Genomic DNA, 21,954 nt, shown 5'->3' on the forward strand with positions numbered 1-21,954 from the left:
TTGGTGATTACTAAAAATAAAAATAAAAATAGTTCGAAATTCCACGTTAGCAATCCGAGGTGAGCAAACTAGTCCAATGAAAATTATGTGACGATTTTTGCCAGATCAAAACAGTTAGAAGGTGATGATCACAACAAACTCCATTTCGAGGTTTTTGGTCCAGAAAGAAGAAGAGAAAAAGAAAGTCCAAAAACGGCATCGTGTCTCGACACCGAAATCTATTTATAGCGGGTGTAACATATATATGTTCCGTACAATGTCTACCAGAAAACAAACATTTTCGGTTGCATGGAAAACGTTCCGAATCTGCCGCTAAAACTAGGGGAAGAAAATAGAGCTTGACCCAGTCTTTTAATGTCGCTCCTCTTCTTTATACCTAGCCATCTCTCTCTACCCTGGGGTTTACACAGACCTCCCAGGGCTTCATAGCTTCTCTCACACGCCGCGTTCTCGCGCGGCCGTCTCCTGTTCAATAGATCTCTCTCTCTCTCTGTCTCTCTCCCAAGCGACACACACAAACAGCCCTCAACCTTAGAAAAATAGACAAAAGCAAAAGAAAATATTTGAAACCTCAAAGCTCCACATTATTGTGTAAGACAATGACGGAAACAAGTTATCTGGGCACGAAAATGCCCTGGAGGTCCCGCACGTCCTTTTTTCATGCAATGCTCGTGGTGTTTTTGGTGTTTTCATGTTTTAGGGTTGAGATTTGTTATGGACAAGACGAAGACGCTGTTGTGGCAGCTCCTCCTCCCGAGCAAGAAGACTGTGATGGCATTTTCTTGTCGTACACGTTTACCTCCAGGGAGAAGTTGCTGCCGCATCTGAAAAACGTGTCGGCGCAGGCTTGGGCGTTCAAGTCGGAGGCGTCGATCTTGAACGCCGGTTCGACCGAGCTCAAGGCGTGGAAGATGTACATAGGGTTTCAGCATCGGGAGATCTTGGTGGCCGCGGAAGGAGCTCAGCTGGTTGACGGTGGAGATATGCCTGCCGAGGTTGGATCCAAGGGGGCATACTTTGCCGGGTATCCGATGACAGATTTGAAAACTATGATTGATACCGCCGGAGATTATACTCAGATTCAGGCTAAGATTGCGTTCAAGGGAACGCAGTTTGGGATGGGAGAGAAATCCACTCCGATGCCCAAGTCCATCGCCATTGTCAATGATGGCTTCAAGTGCCCTGCTGCTAAATTTAAAGGTAATTGGTTAATTAATTATTGGATAAGCTTGATTGTGCTATTAATGATCATGTTCTATATGTATTACATATAATGATATACATGTGATATTTTGAGGAATCTGTTTGCAGAACATATGATTTTATTCAAGATTGAATATTTTGATTTTGGTCAAATTGGCTTTCTTATTTTCTAGCTAGGTTGTACATCTTTTAGGACGATCGATTAGATTCAATATCAAGACAATTTATATGGTTTTTAATCCAATACAATAATGCTCTTGATATATATAAAATTGACATCGACATGCTCTTCAATTCAGACAAACTTTATCGTTGTATATATACTAGAGAGTACGTGTTAATAATAATGCTAGTATCGTGTCTGGGAATAACACTATTCTAATTCACTATCTGACAAGATAACAAATCGAATATTTTGGCAAACATAACACACTAATTTAAGAACCTTGAAAGGGTTCAAATGCATACATTAATACGTATCCATTTTGTTTTCCTCATGCAGGGAAGACTGCAATGTCCGTGTGCTGTAAAAAGGACCCAAAATTCAAGGCAAAGAAAGTCGAGAAAACAAAATTCATGCCTCGTCAGAATGGTGATCTCTCAATCACATACGATATACTCCAAACCTACACAATGAACTACCTGGCTCAGGTCACTATCGACAACGTCCACCCACTCGGCCGCCTCGACCACTGGAACTTAACCTGGGAGTGGATGAGGGGAGAGTTCATCAACACCATGAGAGGAGCCTACACTCACAAAAAGGACACAAGCGAATGCCTCTATGGCCAAGCCGGAAAATTCTATAAGGACTTGGACTTCTCTCAGGTCATGAACTGCGAAAAGAGGCCCGTCATCGCCGACCTCCCTGCTGAGCGAAAGGATGATCCCAAGGTCGGCAAGCTGCCCCGCTGCTGCCGCAACGGGACCATCTTGCCGGGCCTCATGGACAAATCACAGTCCCAGTCCATTTTCCAGCTGCAAGTGTATAAGATCCCACCCGACGACAACAGAACTGCCATAACTCCTCCTCAGCAGTGGAAAATCAGTGGCGTCCTCAACCCTACTTACAGATGTGGGCCCCCTATTAGGGTTGACCCTACTCAGTTCCCCGACCCAAGTGGGCTTCAGGCCACGTCAGACGCCATTGCCAGCTGGCAAGTGGTGTGCAACATCACCAAACCCAAGGTCCCCAGATGCTGCGTCTCGTTTTCGGCCTATTACAGCACCTCTGTGGTTCCATGCAGCACGTGCGCGTGCGGGTGCAAAACGTCTGAGACGGACAAATGTAACCCTAGGGCTCCTGCCATGCTTTTACCTGCCGAGGCTCTTCTCGTGCCGTTCGCGAACAGAACCGTGAAGGCAAAAGCATGGGCCAAGCTCAAGCACTACGACGTGCCTAAAAAGCTTCCGTGCCCTGACAACTGCGGTGTCAGCTTGAACTGGCACATCGACTCCGATTACAGCAACGGGTGGACCGCCAGACTCACTCTCTTCAACTGGGGAACCGACCAGTTTCAAGATTGGTACACCGCGGTGAAGATGAACAAGGCCTACCAGGACTACGAAAACGTCTACTCCTTCAACGGGACGAGGATGGAAAAGGACGTGAACAACACAATCTTGTTCACGGGGCTCAAGGGTTTGAACTACTTGGTGGGGATAAAAAATGGGACGGATCCGAAAAAGAATCCGATGGTCCCCGGGAAGCAGCAATCGGTGATTTCTTTCAAGAAGAAGCACTATCATAATATCGATATCAAAGCGGGTCAAGGGTTCCCAACTAGAGTGTTGTTCAATGGAGAAGAGTGTGCACTTCCTAAAGTGTTCCCCAAGAACAATGCAGGACATCTCAAGTCTAATGCTCTTTTGGTCCTTTGTATAGCTATCATGTCTTTCCTTTTCATGACAGACCGCTTCCACTAACCATCAGCATGGCTAGTTCTATCTGCAGGTAAATTAATAGTTAATTATATTAAATATCTACTTACTTTTGTTCATTTGTTAAAAAAATAAATTACTTTTGTTCATCGATCGCAGTTGTCATTGGAATATATGAATAAATGAGGTTCAAAGTGGAAATATAAATAAATGAAATGTTATAGCATCAACTAGGGTGTGCTTTTGTTTTTCTAATTTAGCCCCAAGTAAGATTTTAACTCTACGTCGCTTTTCAAACGAAGTAGAGACTGAATGACAGTAAACCAAATAGTAATGAACATCGGCCGGTTACAGAAGATAGTTTTTCGAGTTAGTTTCTGTTGCTAGTTAAAGATTATTAATATATCTACCTATCACTTTCTAGGAAATTAATTAGTTTTAATATTTCTGGGAATTCATGATTATGATCGGGTTTATGTGTTTTGTCATCCTCATATGGTGGGTGCTGTGTCTCGTCAGCTGCAAGAAGACCGATGTTTGCAACTCAAGGCTGATAAAGAACTATGTATGAGTGATGATGCTACCAAGATTTCGAGGCCTGTCCATACTCGAACTCGAGACACATAAAGCAGATGATGAGGAGATTGTAACCAGTCACAAAACAGACATTATGATAATTTGTATAAGATTTTAACTGCAAGTAGCTATTATATACAAATCATGAGGATGGATTGGCGTGGTCTTTTCGTTTTCCTAGCTTTTTTTTTTTTTCTTTTTCTTTTTTTTTGTGTTTACCTAGCTAGGATCGATGCAGTCTCTAATGTTTGTAGTAGTTCCAAATGTTGGAACAGGGTAACTAGAAAATTCAAGATAACATATTACAATACAAGCATCGATTTAAAAAAAAAGCCAGATCGATAGTCTTGCAAACTGTTTCTAAGATTCGAAGCATAGTTTAGGTCTCATTCAAGGGTTATCCGTATGTCGAAGCATGCCAAAATAAAACTTAGTCTTCCAATGGTACGAATAAATCACATATATAGATGAAATCATCATTATACTATTCAATTGGCTAAATGATCATTTTATATTAGCTGCTCTATGCAAAGGATAATGAACCTAAATTTGGACCATGGGACTATGATCATTAATTATTAGTGTCAAATCCACTTATAAGGATTTGCCACTACACGAAAATGGTGTTGAACATGTTAATGTTCTGGCAGAGAAATTAAGATAGCAGCTTGTTTGAGGAGTTCTTTCGGGTCAACCGGAGGAAAGGGAGAAGGATTCAAATTGCTATCTCAGGTTGATATCCTCCTCATATGGGCAATTTCAAACTCAAAATTGATAGAGCTTTTCATTCACAGTTTAGGGCTGGTGGTGTTGGTGTAGTCATTCATAATGACAAAGGGAAAGATGGAAAGTTCGATCGCTAGGCACTACCACTTCCCCTAAACATGCAGAAATTTCTGCGTTTTACATCGGATTGAAATTCTAGTTAGACGGCGGGTTTTCCTCTATAATGGCTGAACCATATGCTCTATCTGTAAGACGAGGAGAATCTAGCTTGCGTCTGATGGTAACCTCTTTTGTAGAAGTTTAAGGGTGCATGTCTTCCAAAATAAAAATGTTTAAAGGGGTTTATGGATCAGTTTCGTAAGGTTTCAGGTTATAATTCCTAGAAGTTGTAATAGTGTGGCTCATAGATTAGGAGGCTCCTCCTTGGCTGGAGAAATCCTTATTGGATGATATGTTTGTACCCCTAGGATTCCTTCTATATTGAACTATCTGCTTTTGCTCAAAAATAAATTTCACTTTTGTTGATGCACAAAATTAGCGAGGACTTTGGTACAACAGAAAGTGTCAAGTTTGTGATCTTCGCTAGATTACTCCGGTCACCAGTGTGGGTAAGTATGTAAAGAGATAGGGCCAGGGAAACAAACACAAGATGTACGTGGTTCACCCAGATTGGCTACGTCTACGGAGTAAAGGAGTTCTCATTAATTGTGAAGGGTTTACACAAATACATAGGTTCAAGCTCTCCTTTAGTCAGTTCTAGTGAATTATTTAGTACAAATGACATTAGGGATTATTGTGGGAGAATGATCCTCTTTTATAGAAGAGACTTTCTAGCTTTGTTCTAACATTGACACGTGTCGTGCTGTGATTGGCCTCTGATATCAACACGTGTTGTGCTGTGATTGGTCTCTGATATCAACACATGTCGCGTTGTGATTGGCCTCCTGGTTGGAGGGAAAGTCTTGTGGGTCCTTCATGGTATACTATTGACCGGTGCTCAGTAGTTTCAGGATTGGTCAAGTATTGTACAAACAGTGCTTCCCTAAGTTCCTGAGTGAAGGAAGCTCCTCAGTTGGGGACTTGCAAGATCCAAGCCATTGAGTAATCACAAAACTTCTAAGTACTGAAGCATGATATCATTTTCATTTGCCTCTGCCCCATAGGTAGATGTGGCCTCTTCTCCGGAAGTACTTTTCCTCCATCCAGGAATGGTATCTTTAGCTGATGTTGATGCACAAGGTAATGTATCATTTTCATTTGAAGCTTACTTGTAGTTTCGGGCTTGGTCAAGTGCGATACAAACCCTATAGTAGAAGTCCCCCAAGTCTCTGAGCGATGAGATATGTCGAAAAAGGTAACAGACAAGGTAAGCAATCAAAGTTCTAAGCAATCAGTCTTAGATTGGAAGTTTTATTTTGGGTTCTGGCTGATTGTTCTCTTCCTCCTTGTCTTACAGACCGCAACAAGGACAAAGAAAAGGACATGGAGAAGAGATGATATGAGATATTTTTTCTTGTGAAGAAGTAACAGATGAATCGGCATGTGTTATACTTGTTGACTTTCCACAGACTTATTCTTGAACTGGGCTAAAGGGTTTTCCGATTTCCTCCAAAGTAGCGAGCCGACTCAAGAATTTGAGGGTCAAAACAAGTCCGTCAAATCTGGAGTACGTTTGATCCTGATGATATGGGATACTTCTGCTGTTGACAAAGTAGTCAATGTGGTATGGCGAGGCTTTGTTCTTCGGCGACGGTACTAGCAAAAGGCTATTGAAGCTTCTCGATCTCTTCAATTAGAGTAATGATGCCGAGCTTGGATTTGACTTAGACTCCTCCGTCTAGATTATGTAGTTCTACAGGAAGGGCGTCGTGCTGTAGTGATATGTTCCAGCTCATTGTTAAACCTTCTGCTTCAATTTTTTGTATAGCAGAAGTGGTGTGCAACCTTTGCATTTAAATGGTCATTCAGAGCACTACTTCTCAGCGACTCATCCATGCTTGGCGACTTTAGTGTAAAGAGCCAATATCGTACCAACTGTTCTGAGGTATTTGCCGGAGGAATTCGTGACCTTGACAACAGTTGAGGATGAATAGTCGAGAGCAATGCTAGGTACGCAACCATGCAAAGGCTCCGGGCAATCAGTTCTAGATCGGAAGTTTGATTTCAGGTTCTGACTGATTGCTTCTTTTTTTCTTGTCTTGCATGTAAAAATAAGGGTAAAGGAAAAGACAGGGAAAAAGCATGATATGGGATACTCTTGATTTTGACCCTGATGATATGAGATACTCTTGTTCTAGCATGACTTGTTTGTAGAAGTATTATCTCGGGGGATGGGGGGAAGGGAGCTGAGTATTTCGAGAGACTTCGTTGGGAGTGCCCTTTCCGATGTGAAGAAGAGTTGAGCATTTTTTTTGTAGGTCTGCCTGGCTGTGAAGGATGGAGGTTGACATACATAGGAATTGTCCCAACAGCGAGTAGTAATGCTATTCCTTTACCCTTCTCGGTTAGAGCAATGTAGTGGTCGCTGCAAGATTCACGTGTTTGAACTTTGTCAGAGCACTTTGAAAAGCTGATGTTGCGTGTGAAGATTGTAGATAAATTTTATCCAAGGAAATCTGGCTCTCGAAGTTCGGAGAGCGGTGCCTTTTTGATTTTCGAAACAAACAATCTTGCTAGGGATCTGGTTTTCGAGATTCGGAGAGCGATGCCTCTTTATTTTTTTGAGCAAGTAATCTTATTGGGGATCTGGTTCTCGAGATTCAGAAAGCTGTGCCTTTTCAATTTCTGGGCAAGCAATCTTGTTGGGAGTGCTTTCTCGGATGTGAGGAAATGTTTGGCATTTTTGCAAGTCTGCTTTACCATGGAGCACAGAGGTTGACACACATAGGGATTTTTCAGTTATCAAGCAGTGGTGCTAGTCCTTTACCATTATGGGTAATAGTAGGATAGCTGGACCTTCAAAATTTACGTGTCTTAACTTTGTCAGAGTTCTTTGGCGAAGTTATCCTTGGTATCCGAGGAATTGATGTCGCGTGTGAAGATTGCTAATAAATTTTACTCAGGAAAATTTGCTTCTTGAAATTTGGAGAGTGATATTTCTTCGATTTTTGAACAAATGGCCATGTTGCCCTTTCTTTTATAGGTGTACCAATTGTGTTCAAGAAGTACATTAAGAGAGTTACTGCTTGTAGGAATTCCTTCCTTATTTTCGTACTTCTGAGATTTATTGGACCTATTTTTCCTTCGTCATTTCTGAAAATGTCTGGCCCATCCAATCGTCATTTTGACTTGAATGTTGGTGAAGAGGCAACCATGTCTTCTCAAGACAACATATGGCGCCCATCCTTCTTATCCCCTACTGGTTCTCTTACTGTTGGGGACTCTGTGATGAAGAATGACATGACCACTGCGGTGGTGACCATGAATCTTCTCACTCCCAAAGATAACAAACTACTTTCCAGACAGCTCGATGAGTTGGCTGTTAAGGATTCTTTGGCTCTCGATGTTCAGTGTGCGGGTTCTGTGTTTAATATGGCTGAAGGCCTATTTTCTCAAACCCGCTAAGTTGAATCATTGACGGCTGAAGTGATAAGTCTCAAACAGGAGATCAGAGGGCTTAAGCACGAGAATAAATAGTTGCACAAGCTCACACATAGCTATGCTACAAACATAAAGAGAAAGCTTGACTAGTTGCAGGAATCTGAGGGTCATAAATGATCATCACAGGTTTGTGAGTTTGTTCTAAAGGCATTTATTGCCTTCGTCCTCTGGGGCTGTACTGAAGCTCCAAATGATCAACCTCCGGTGCCTCTTCTTTTTGGGGTTCGGCCCAGTACTGAGGCTCTAAATGATCACCCTCAAGTGCCTCCTATTTCTGGGGCTTTGCTGAGTGCTGAGACTTCTCATGAGCAACATTTGTGAAGGCCCCCTCCTGTTTGTTTGTTTTGATTCATGTGTATGCACATATTTGTAATTTATCGAAGATATCAATAAATAAGCTTTACTTCATTCAACGTGTTATGTTAAATACGCTAAGGCATCCTTCACTAAGTTCTTTGAATTTTTTTTCTTTTGTTGAAGTTTGCACGTTGAAACTTCGTGGGTGGATCCTGCAGGTTGAAATAATGCTCCCTTAATTTCTCGAGTGAGGAAAACTTCTCGGTTGGAGACTTGAAAAATCCAAGTCACTGAGTAGTCGCAAAACTTTCGAGTACCGAGGTGTAGTAGTATATGGTAGGAGTTCCTCAAGTTTTCGGTTGAGGGAGTTGACGAAGAAGGTGTCTTGCTAGTAGTCTAGTTTCCAAATTAATAAAACCTCACCCTTTTCTTTTCTAAGTGGTAGTCCAAAACCCTTTCTTCATATATATATTTTTTTATCCAAGGAAAAAAAAGAGCGCTAGCCCTTTACACTTTTTTTTTATTTATTTATTGAAATTGGTAACCATGCCTGAAGTGCAGTCTTTGACTAGGTTTTTTCTGTGCCCTAACTGCACAGCAGGTCACGTGCTTCGTCCTCAGCCTGTCCATCTTCTTTACGCAGCTCCCATTGTTCTCCTCTGTAGCTCTTCAATATAACACCATCCTCTGTAGCTCAAATCGCGAAGCCATCTTCATGAAAGGTGTTCCTTAACTTGTGAACTACAACATATCCAAATTTAAGATCCATCAGAGTAGTACAAATCCAGAAATGTTAAGTGACTGTGCATCATTTGTCTGTCAACCCGTCAGACCTGTTGTGAGTTTCGAAACTCCATTTTTTCTTGCTTAGATCAACATACTTTCTTCATCGAAGTTGTTCCTTAACTTGTAAAATACAACATATCCAAATTTGAGATCCATCAGAGCAGTACAAATCCAGAAATTCAGGTATGATGAGTGACTGGTCATCATTTGTTTGTCAACCCGGTTTCGAAACTCCATATTCTCTTGCTCAGATCAGAATACTTTCTTCATCGAAGTTGTTCTTCATCATCTCTTCCATAACATATCAAAAATTCAAAACGAACTAATGGTTAAATAATTCCAGATCTTCGAAACATCACAGCAGCTTTGAAATCTACAGGAATCCGACTGTCATGTTTGGAGCTTCAACACTCTAATTTCCTTCTCTTAAACAGAAACCGTTCCTTCTTGAAAGCTGTTCATCTGCTTAAGAACTATAGGATGTTCAAAATTCAGCTCTACTGGGGAAGAGCAAAAGTTGCAGAATTTTGATAGAAGAAAGGAGACAGAAGAGGGAGAGACAGAAAGAGGTTGCTTGGGTTGGATTTCTAGTCTGAGGAGATTCCAGTTTTTGTAGCACCTTCATTACTGGTGAATTTCTTGTACTTTTGTTCACCATTAAATTTGGAACTTTGACTTGTTATTTATGCTATTATAATATGTTTGGAAAAATATATAAATAAATAAATAAGAAGGAGGATCTTGGGACCTTGTGGGTGTAAAACAAAAAATGTTTATGTTTACCCATGTGGTTTTGTACAGATTCCAGAGAATCTTGGGTTTTGTGGACAAAATTTGTATATTTGGAGCAAGGTTTTGTGTTTGGAAGATAGTTTAATAGGTAAGGTTTATTGATTGTAGGTTTTTGGTTGGATATATAGCTTGAATGGTTGAAGCTATTTTAGGACACCAAACTTGATTTAGCTTCACACTATCCTGATCAAGAGTATGTGAAGCTTTTATATGTTTTAGTGTTGAAGCTTTGTGGGTGAAGCTTTGTGGTTGAAGCTTTGTGGGTGAAGCTTTGTGGTTGAAGCTTGGTAGTTGAAGCTTTGTAGGTGAAGCTTTGTGGTTAAAGCTTTATGGGTGAAGCTTTGTGGTTGAAGCTTTGTAGGTGAAGCTTTGTAGTTGAAGCTTTGTAGGTGAAGCTTTGTTGGTGAAGCAAAACCAATCTCTGGTACCAAGCTTCACCTACAAAGCTTCAACCACAAAGCTTCACCCACAAAGTTTCACCCACAAAGCTTCACCTACAAAGGTTCAACCACAAAGCTTCGCCTACAAAACTTCACCTATAAAGCTTCACTACAAAACTTCAACACTAAAACATATAAAAGCTTCACATACTCTTGATCAAGATAGTGTGAAGCTAAATCAAGTTTGGTGTCCTAAAATAGCTTCAACCATTCAAGCTACATATCCAACCAAAAACCTACAATCAATAAACCTTACCTATTAAACTATTTTCCAAACACAAAACCTTGCTCCAAATAAACAAATTTTGTCCACAAAACCCAAGGTTCTCTTGAATCTGTACAAAAACACATGGGTAAACGTGAACATTTTTTGTTTTACACCCACAAGGTCCTAAGATTCTCCTTCTTATTTATTTCTTTATATATGTTTCCAAAGATATTATAATAGAGTAAATAACAAGTCAAAGTTCCAAATTTAATGGTGAACAAAAGTACAAGAAATTCACCAGTAATGAAGGTGCTACAAAAACTAGAATCTTCCCCAGACTAGAAATCCAACCCAAGCAGGCTTTCTCTCTCTCCCTCTTCCATCACCTTTCATCTATCAAATTTCTGCAACTTCTGCTCTTCCCTAGTGGAGCTGAATTTTGAACATCTTATAGTTCTTGAGCAGATGAATAGCTCTCAAGAAGGAACTGTTTCTGTTTAAGTGAAGGAAATTAGAGTGTTGAAGCTCCAAACATGACAGTCGGATTCCTGTTGATTTCAAAGCTATGATGTTTCGAAGATCTGGAAGTATTTAACCGTTAGTTCATTTTGCATTTTTGATATGTTATGGAAAAGATGATGAGGAACAACTTCGATGCAGAAAGTATGTTGATCTGAGCAAGAGAAAATGGAGTTTCGAAACTCACAACAGGTCTGACGGGTTGACAAACAAATGATGAACGGTCACACATCATACCTGAATTTCTAGATTTGTATTGCTCCGATGGTTCTCAAAATTGGATATGTTGTAGTTCACAAGTTAAGGAACAACTTCAATGGAGAAAGTATACTGATCTGAGCAAGAGAAAATGGAGTTTCGAAACTCACAAAAGGTCTGACGGGTTGACAGACAAATGATGCATAGTCACTCATCATACCTGAATTTCTGGATTTATACTACTCCGATGGATCTCAAATTTGGATATGTTGTAGTTCACAAGTTAAGGAACAACTTTCATGAAGATGGCTTTGCGATTTGAGCTACAGAGGATGGTGTTATATTGAAGAGTTACTTTGGGCTTGGTTACTAATTTAAAAAAAAAAAAAAAAAAAAAAAGGTGTAAAGGGCTAGGATTCTCTTTTTTCCTTAGGCCTAACGACCTTCATAAAAAAAAAAATATATATGAAGAAAGGGTTTTGGACTACCACTTAGAAAAGAAAAGGCTGAGGTTTTATTAATTTGGAAACTTGACTACTAGCAAGACACCTCCTTTGTCAACTCCCTCGGCCGGAGACTTGGGGGACTCCTACCATTTACTACTACACATCGGTACTCAAAAGTTTTGCGACTACTCAGTGACTTGGATTTTTCAAGTCCCTAACCGAGCAATTTTTCTCACTTGGGAAATTAAGGGGGCATTATTTCAACCTGCAGGATCCACCCACGAAGTTTCAACATGCAAACTTCAACAAAAGAAAAAATTCAAAGAACTTAGTGAAGGATGCCTTAGTATATTTAACACAACACGTTGAATGAAGTAAAGCTTATTTATTGATATCTTCGATAAATTATAAATACGAGCATACACATGAATCAAAACAAAAAAACATGAGGGGGTCTTCACAAAGGTTGCTCATGAGAAGTCTCAGCACTCAGCAAAGCCCCGAAAATAGGAGGCACCGAAGGGTGATCATTTGGAGCCTCAGTACTAGGTAGAACCCAAGAAAGAGGAGGCACCAGAGGTTGATCATTTGGACCTTCAGTACGTGGTACATCCCTAGAGAGCGAAGGCAATAAATGCCTTTCGAACAAACTCATAAACCTCTGATGACCATTTAAAATCAAACCCTCGGATTCCTGCAACTGGTCAAGCTTTCTCTTGATGTCTGTAGCATAACTATGTGCGACCCTGTGCAACTGTTTATTCTCGTGCTTAAGCCCTCTGAACTCCTGTTTGAAACTTATCACTTCAGCCGCCAATGATTCAACTTGGCGGGTTCGAGCAAATAGGCGTTGGGCCATATTAGACATAGAACTTGCACACTGAACACTAAGAGCCAGAGAATCCTTAACAGCCAACTCATTGAGCCGTCTGGAAAGTAGTTTGTTATATTTGGGAGTGAGAAGATTCCTGGCCACCACTGCAGCGATCATGTCATTCTTCATCATAGAATCCCCAACAGTAAGATGACCAATAGGGGATAAGAAGGATGGGCGCCATATGTTGTCTTGAGAAGACATGGTTGCCTCTTCACCAATATTCAAGTCAAAACGACAGTCGGATGGGCTAGACATTTTTCAGAAATGACGAAGGATAAATAGGTCCAATAAATCTCAAAAGTACGAAAATAAAGGAGGAATTCCTACAAGCAGCAACTCTCTAAATGTACTTCTTGAACACAATTGGCGCCCCTATAAAAGAAAGGGCAACAGGGTCGTTTGTTCAAAAATTGAAGAGGCAGCAGTCTCCGAATTTCAAGAAGCGGATTTTCTTGAGTAAAATTTATTAGCAATCTTCACATGTGACATCAGTTCCTTGGATACCAAGGATAACTTCGCCAAAGAACTCTAACAAAGTTAAGACACGTAAATTTTGAAAGTCCAGCTATCCTTGTCACGCCCCAATCCCGACATACGTCCAGAATTGACATGTGACGTCACAAAAAAATCCGTATCTATCATATCCCACCTCCGGGATATGGGCAAGCACAACTCAAAAATCAAATCGCATAGTTATTTTTCGTATGTTTTATGGCTGCATCTAACCTCCCCGTTAGACTGCCTATGTACCCTAAACAGGGATCAAGCCATTCGTAGTTCGTCATGCACAATAATTGACATATAACATAGTCCGATTAAGTCGAAAGGTATAACATTTCTCAATCAATCAATAGAACTTGACAAGCATGAAAATACTAGACTCAGGGTTACATAACAAACCCATCTGAAAAACATGATTTCCCCTCCAACTATATATAAATCATTATGTCGCAACATGATACCGCAATTCACAACATATATCACTTCAAGGAACCAACGAAGCACAATACCATTCTCTAGCCACATTTATCAACAAGTCTAATCATAACAATAACTATGATATCCAACATAACAATCCCACATGATGATTAACCTTTCCACTTCATCCATCACGTAATTCATCACGTTTTCCACATAAAATCGCATTTCATAGTGTTTAACATAGTTAAGAATTAACAAAGTACACATGATTCTCTAGAAATATTAATCAACTAAAATACTCATGATAACCACACTCATATCCAACGTCATTCCATAATCACATCAATCAATAATGTCAACCATCACATCATCAATAACACATACAAGAAGTCGAAACACAAGGCTAGAGCAACACAATTCAGTTGAAGACTACATCTTTGGAAAAAGAGGATTTTGGACCATCCAACGGACCAAGGCTCCAAAGGGTATTCCGGACCATCACTCTACGGAATCTAAACAGAACTCAGTTCCAAACCACCCAACCGAATTGAACGGAAGTCCAAGAAGCATAACAACGGCTCGGAGGAACAAGACATGATTCAAGTTACCCAATTCACGAAACTCAACGAAACGAAGCAATATTGAGCAAAATCCACATCACAATGGGTCATCAGTCATTTACTAGACCTCCCATCTCCCAAGCAATTCAATATGCGTTTCAATCACATGTCACAACCATTTCCAATACACAAGTCAAATCACATTTCACTTCATCATACTAATCACTATACTTCCAACATTATATCTCAATACATAGCTTACATATCAAGGAATCACGAAGTACAATATTAATATTTAATTACGTTAATCAATCAGTGAGATAACATATCATTTCACGAATTTAATTAAAGAACTCTACATAATTCCCAATTTGGGTTAAGAATAATAACATGGTAATTCTAATTTATTTTCACAATATCTATTGTGGGTAATTCCCATCTACTCAAATTTAGGATTCTAAGATCACCTTACGGAATGAACAAGAGCAAGGATTTCGGACCACTCAACGGAATCCAACAATATTGGGTTCCGGACCACTCAACGGAACCAAAATATCAAGCGGTTTCTCATAATCTACCCAGACCTGTCATATGTAAAGTCAATGCCAATATTATACAATTGGTGCACTGGCAAATCAGGCACCCAGACAAGCTGAGAGGCTCGGGTGAGGGACAATAAAATAAGCGCGTGATACAATAATAAAACTAGCCATAAATCATAATTTATAAACCTTGAATATAAATCTTTCATAAGAAATCAATACCCAACTTTTGAAAACTCCGAGGGAGTCACCCAGACATCCAAAAGTTCATTTCAAACAACCATAACATCTCACACCCATATTCACATACGCACAATGAAAGTAGAATTAGGGCGACACTGTTCATCCAAAGCCTACACCTTTGCAACCATCTCAAACTAAACTCAATGAACTAATGTGGATACAATCCCGGACCATCACTCAAGGGATTGCGGAGTAAGAGGGATTCCGGACCATCACTTAACGGAACCCAAACCAAGATACGATTCCTGACCATCACTCAACGGAATCGCGGAGTGGAGTAGGAAGGATTCCGGACCATCACTCAATGGAATCCAAACCAGGATACAATTCCGGACCATCACTCAATGGAATCGCGGAGTACATTGCATAACCACCAATCAATGAAACCACACATGAATCAAGTTGCTCAAGTTATAAAGGCTCAACGAAACAAGAAATGAAATAATGAAACGAGCATTGACACATGTTTCAAAGCAACAAACCCCATGACAATGGGTTAGCGGTCCACCACTAGCCCTCACCTTCATCAAATCAAGACAATCAAACAAAACAAACCATATTTCCAATATGCACGTCAAATCCCACTTCATATAACAATATCATTGGCTAAATATGAAAATTAACAATTTATAGGAAAAATGATTATAAAACCATTTCATATTCACATATATTAAAGTCACTCACATTTCATCATAACATACCATCTATGTAAATCAAACACCTTTCGAATATGCACGTCAATTCACATACCACGATCATCATCAGTACACAAGCAAAATCATGTTTGATAAACATAGGTCTATGGCTAAATATATATAAATATATATATAATCACATTTCAATAGAATCACATTATAAGACCAAATCAAATTCACAGATGATACCAATATAAGAAATCAAGGTAATAACCATATCACATATGTTCAAGTCACTCTCTAACCAATGTAGGCCCATTAGACTTCACTTAAGTCTCCCATAGTACTAATTTTATTATTTAGAACATTCCGAGACATGTTGACCATAAATCAATTCTCGGTCAACGATGGGGTCCACAATAATCCACAAATCAGATTTATGATCCATAACTTTCCAAAGTCCACATTATGCTTCGAGGATAACGTACTAAAGTTTCATTTTGATCCAATGGTTGAATTGTCGTCAATCATACAAACAAGTGGCGGTCCAAATTGATCACCACACCAAACAATTGAATCTTTGGAAACCAAGCTAGACATAGGTTCACATGGTCACTAGAAGGTATTTGAAACCTAGACAACACTCGTGAACGATCCCACGCACTGCCATACGCGGTGGAAGTCAAGATGGAAGGTTTACAAACCCCGAATTTCAACATTAACTACATGAGCTCAAATTAACGTGGTAGCTAGAGCTCAACAAGAGAAACACTTTTCACAACTAGGCCGACGATAAATTCTAACCGGAAACCGTCCAATTTCACCGGAGAAAACCGGATTTCTAGGGTTCTAAACACCCAACTCTAAAATGAATACGAAAGCACAAGCTAAGCATACCCACTTGAAGATTATGACGAGTAGATGAAATTTCATACCTCACTCGAAGGAAATCGTTGCCGGAATCGCCAGAAAAGTCGTGGACTTTGCGACCTCGAACTGCAAAGATGGAAAAGAAATGGGAAAATCTAACATCACAGAGATGTAGGGCTCGTCAAGAGCTTTCCATGGACACCAAGATCATCCAAAACGGAGATCGGATGAAAAAGATACAAGCGGGTCAAGTTTGGTGGGTTTATGGGTCAAATTCTCCCTAAAACGGGTTAGGCAGCTCTCCCCCTTTCATTTTCTGAAAACCTCCTCCTTTCATTTTCTGAAAACCTCCTCCTTTTCTGGAGGTTTCCCTCCCATTTATAGCATTTTGGTAATATTACCAAAATGCCACCAACTTTAAACGACTCTAACTTCTCCGTTCGGACTCGGAAATAAGATCTGTTGATGCCTACGCGCTCATGGAATCGAACTCTACCTAACCAATTCAAGAGTTGACCGAAAAGGTCGAGAAAATTGGAAATGACTAAAGTAACCCTCACTTCGTTTTTCTCAAATTTGGAGAAATAAAGAACTAGTTCCAATCAAATCTTCGAAATACGTCAAGAATAAAATAAAATAATAATTTTAGAGACGGGATATCACAATCCTACTATTACCCATAAGGGTAAAGGAACAACACCACTGCTTGATAACTAGAAAATCCCTATGTGTGTCAACCTCAGTGCTCCGTGGCAAAGCAGACTTGCAAAAATGCCCAACCTTTCCTCACATCTGAGAAAGCACTCCCAACAAGATTGTTTGCCCATAAATCGAAGAGGCACCACTCTCCGAATCTCGAGAACCAGATCCCCAACAAGATTGCTTGCTCAAAAATTGAAGAGGCACCGCTCTCCAAATCTCGAAAACCAGATCCCCAACAAGATTGTTTGTTTCGAAAATCAAAGAGGCACCGCTCTCCGAACTTCGAGAGCCAGATTTCCTTGGATAAAATTTTTCTATAATCTTCATATGCAACATTAGCTTTCTGGATACCACTGACCACTTTTTCAAAGTGCTCTGACAAAGTTAAAACACGTCAATCTTGCAACGGCCACTACATTGCTCTGACCAAGAAGGGTAAAAGAACATCATTATTACTCGTTATTGAGACAATTCCTATATATGTCGACCTCTATCCTCCACAGCCAAGCAGACCTGCTAAAAAAATGCTCAACTCTTCCTCACATTCGAGAGGGACTCCCAACGAAGTCTTTCGAAATACTCATCTCTTTCCCCCTACCGATAATACTTCTACAAATAAGTCACGCCAGAACAAGAGTATCTCATATCATTAGGGTCAAAAGCAAGAGTATCCCATATCATGCTTTTTCCCTGTCTTTTCCTTTACCATTGCTTTTACATGCAAGACAAGGAGAAATGAAGCAATCAGTCGGAACCTGATATTAAACTTCCGATCTGGAACTGATTGTCCAAAACCTTTGCATGGTTACTTGCCTAGCATTGCTCTCAAGTACTCATCCTCAACTGTTGTCAAGGTCACGAATTCCTCTAGCAAATACCTTAGAACAGTTGGTACGATATTGGCTCTTTACACTGAAGCCGTCATGCATGGATGAGTCGTTGAGAAGTAGTGCTCTGAATGACCATTTAAATGCAAAGGTTGCGCACCACTTCCGATATACAAAAGATTGAAATAGAACGTTCAACGATGAGCTGGAACATATTAGTACAGCACGACGCCCTTCCTGTAGAACTGCACAATCCAAATGGAGGAGTCTAAGTCAAATTCAAGCTCGACATCGTTCCTCTAATTGAAAAGATCGAGAAGCTTCAACAGCCTTTTGCTAGCATCGTCGCCGAAGAACAAAGCCTCGCCATACCACATCCACTACTTTGTCAACAATAGAAGTATTCCATATCATCAGGATCGAACGTACTCCAGATTTGACAGACTTGTTTTGACCCTCAAATTCTTAAGTCGGCTCTCTCATTTGGAGGAAACCAGAAAATCCTCCAACCCAGTTCAAGAATAAGCTTGTGGAAAGTCAACAAGTACGACAACACGTGCCGATTCATCTGTTACTTCTTCAAAAGCAAAAATATCTCATATCATCTCTTCTCCATGTCCTTTTCTTTGTCCTTATTGCGGTCTACAAGACAATGAGAATGAGAACAATCAGCCATAACCTGAAATAAAACTTCCAATCTAAGACTGATTGCTTAGAACTTTGATTGCTTACCTTGTCTGTTACCTCTTTCGGCAAATCTCCTCGCTCAAAGAATTGGGGGACTCCTACTATAGGGTTTGTATCGCACTTGACCAAGCCCGAAACTAGAAGTAAGCTTCAAATGAAAATGATACATTACCTTGTGCGTCAACATCAGCTAAAGATACCATTCCTGGATGAAAGGAAAAGTACTTCCAAAGAAGAGGCCACGTCTACCTATGGGGCAGAGGCAAATGAAAATGATATCACGCTTCGGCACTTAGAAGTTTCATGGTTACTCAATGGCTTGGATCTTGCAAGTCCCCAACTAAGGAGCTTCCATCACTCGGGAACTTAGAGGAGCACTGTTTATACCATACTTGACCAATTCCGAAACTACTGAGCACCGGTCAACAGTATACCGTCAATGACCCACAAGACTTTCCCTCAAACCAGGAAGCCAATCATAATGCGACACGTGTCGATATCAGAGGCCAATCACAACGCAACATGTGTCGATATCATAGGCCAATCACAGCATGACACGTGTCAATGTCAGAACAACGCTAGAAACTCTTTTCTATAAAAGGGGATCGTTTTCCCACAATAATCCCTAATGTCATTTGTACTCAACTATTCACTAAAACTCGCTAAAGGAGAGCTTGAACCTATGTTTTTGTGTAAACCCTTCACAATTAATGAGAAATCCTCTATGACATAGCTAATCTGGGTGACCCACGTATATCTTGTGTTCGTTTCCCTGTCCCTATCTCTTTACATACTTACCCATATTGGTGACTGGAGCAATCTAGCGAATGTCACAAACTTGACACTTTCTGTTGTACCAAAGTTCTTTTGGACTACTGAGCACCGATCAATAGTATATTGTCAAGGACCCACAAGACTTTCCCTCCAACCAGGAGGCCAATCACAACGAGACACGTGTCGATATCAAAGGCCAAATACAGTGCAACACGTGTCGATATCAGAGGCCAATCACAAAATAGAGCTAGAAACTTTCTTCTATAAAAGGGGATCATTCTCTCACAATAATCCCTAATGTCATTTGTACCAAACTATTCATTAGAACTCACTAAATGAGAGCTTAAACTTATGTATTTGTGTAAACCCTTCACAATAAATGAGAACTCCTCTACTAGGTGGACGTAGCCAATCTGGGTGAACCATGTACTTCTTGTGTTTGTTTACCTGTCCCTATCTCTTTACATGCTTACCCACACTGGTGGCCGGAGCAATCTAGCGAAGGTCATAAACTTGACACTTTCTGTTGTACCAAAGTCCTCGCTAATTTTGTGCATCAACAGCTTCATTGCCTCGTTGGCTAATCATAAAGCCCAAAATTTTTCCAGAGTCTACGCTGAAGGCGCATTTGTTGGGGTTCAACCTCATTCGATACTTCTTCATGATGGAGAAAGTTTCAAATAGGTTGGTGATGTGTTGGTCAGCATGTTTGCTTTTGACTAACATATCATCAACATAAACTTCCATGTTCTTCCCAATCTGTTCAGCTAACATTGAATTGACTAATCTCTGACAAGTCGCCCCTGCATTCTTTTGGTCGAATGACATGACTTTATAGCAATATAGTCCTCTGTCAGTAGTGAAGGCCGTGTGTTCTTGGTCCGAAAGGTTCATGAGGATTTGGTTATACCCTGAGTAAGCATCCATGAAGCTCAAGAGTTCACACCCTGCTGTAGAGTCTATAAGTCTATCAATGAGAGGAATGGGAAAGCTATCATTTGGGCATCCTTTGTTTAAGTCGGTGTAGTCAACACACATTCTCCACAAGATCTTTTGAAGCAAGAAAATTTCCTTGGTCAGATTTTTCTTAAAAATGACCACATTTGTTACCCACGTTGGATAATTGACTTCACGGACGAAACCTATGCTTTTGAGTTTTTCAACTTCAACCTTTATTGCCTGGTATCGCTCGGCGTCATAAGATATTCGTTTCTGTCTCACCGGCTTGGTCTTGGGATCAATACTCAAACGATGACAGATTATATCAGGAGAGATGTCTGGTATATCTTTGTATAACCAGGCGAAGACTTCAGTGTTCTCTTGCAAAAAAGAGATCAATGCCAACCGAATGAGTGGTGACAAAGTGGTGCCAATCTTCACTATGCAGTCCGGATAATCTTTTGAGATAGTGACATTCTCCAACTCTTCAGTAGGTTGTGCTTGTTGGGTGAAAGAGTCATCTCGAGGATCATCGGTTGACTGTTACCACCGTGAAGATCCAAGTTGGCTTTGTTCAAGCTGGTCTTTATAACTTGGTCATGTATAGAAAGTGTTTCTTTGAGCACAGGCAAACGTTGTTGCTTGACTGAAGTGTTGTAACATGATCGTGCACTAAGTCGATCTCCTCTGATGTAACCGTTACCATAGGGGGGTTGGAAATTTCATCAATAACATATGTGTGGATACTATATCCTTGAGATCATTGATGCATGTGCGCCCAAAGATGACATTGCATGTCGTTGGGCAGTCAACCACCAGGAAGTTAGTGGTGATGGTGGCTGTGTAAGGGCATGTACCAATGGTGAAGGGTAAATGTATGCTCCCTAAAGGTTGCACGACATCACCGGAAAACCTTATCAGAAGAGAAACTAAGTGATCGAGCAAGTGTTCAACTACATTAAGTGCCCTGAAAGCTTCAACAAACATGATATTGACCGCAGCCCCCGTGTCTACCAAGATTCGTCGTATATCAAAGTTGGCTATATGAGCCTCTATGATCAGTGGGTCGTTTGTGAGGGTAGGTGATACCTCTTTCTTCCTCAGGGTAGAAACATATTGGATCCCAGTTAGGCTTTTGATAGTTGCCTCCCCTGATGTCTTCTACGTGAAACACTTGGTGGCCAGGCCTTAAAGTTCGTTCACTGTTTTTCATGGCCCTGTTGGAAGATTCAGATATGGGTGTGTCATCGCTTATGAAGTATATCACATTCACTTTGTGTTGGTTACGATTATCCCTTGGAGGGTGAATGGGGAATTGATCAATTTTTCCTTCACGTGCTAAAGCTTCAATATGATCGAGAAGCGTGATACACTTCTCGCCATAATGGCCGTTATACTCGTGGTAGCAGAAAAACACACCCGTGTTCTTCATGGACTTGTAATATGGCTGCCTTGGCTTTGTCTTTAGTATTAGGTGAGCTCTATTGGGGTAAATAGCCACGCATATGGCGTTCAAAGGTGTGTACATCTCATACCTCAGGGTAGGGCCTGTCTTAACACGTGTTTGGCCTACTACGTTGACTGCCTGGGGGTGGGCATTATCGTGGCAATATCCTTGGTTATCGCAATAGTGCCCCTTACTCTTCTTACTAAAATGGGACTGGTGAGGATGGAAATCTTTCTTGTTGCCCTGAGGTTGATATGT

General features: G+C 40.5%; 1 protein-coding gene across 1 annotated transcript; it reads left to right on the forward strand.

Moving 5' to 3' along the window:
• Positions 1–295: 295 nt before the first annotated feature.
• Positions 296–3,891, forward strand: LOC137743559 (COBRA-like protein 10). The gene is made up of 3 exons (XM_068483474.1): positions 296–1,200; positions 1,706–3,157; positions 3,604–3,891. Exons 1-2 carry the CDS (start codon positions 600–602, stop codon positions 3,127–3,129), a joined length of 2,025 nt encoding a protein of 674 aa, XP_068339575.1. The 5' UTR covers positions 296–599; the 3' UTR covers positions 3,130–3,157; positions 3,604–3,891.
• The last annotated feature ends 18,063 nt before the right edge of the window (positions 3,892–21,954 follow it).

The sequence above is a fragment of the Pyrus communis genome, chromosome 8 (genome assembly GCF_963583255.1).
Source record: "Pyrus communis chromosome 8, drPyrComm1.1, whole genome shotgun sequence".
Taxonomy (NCBI): Eukaryota; Viridiplantae; Streptophyta; class Magnoliopsida; order Rosales; family Rosaceae; genus Pyrus; species Pyrus communis.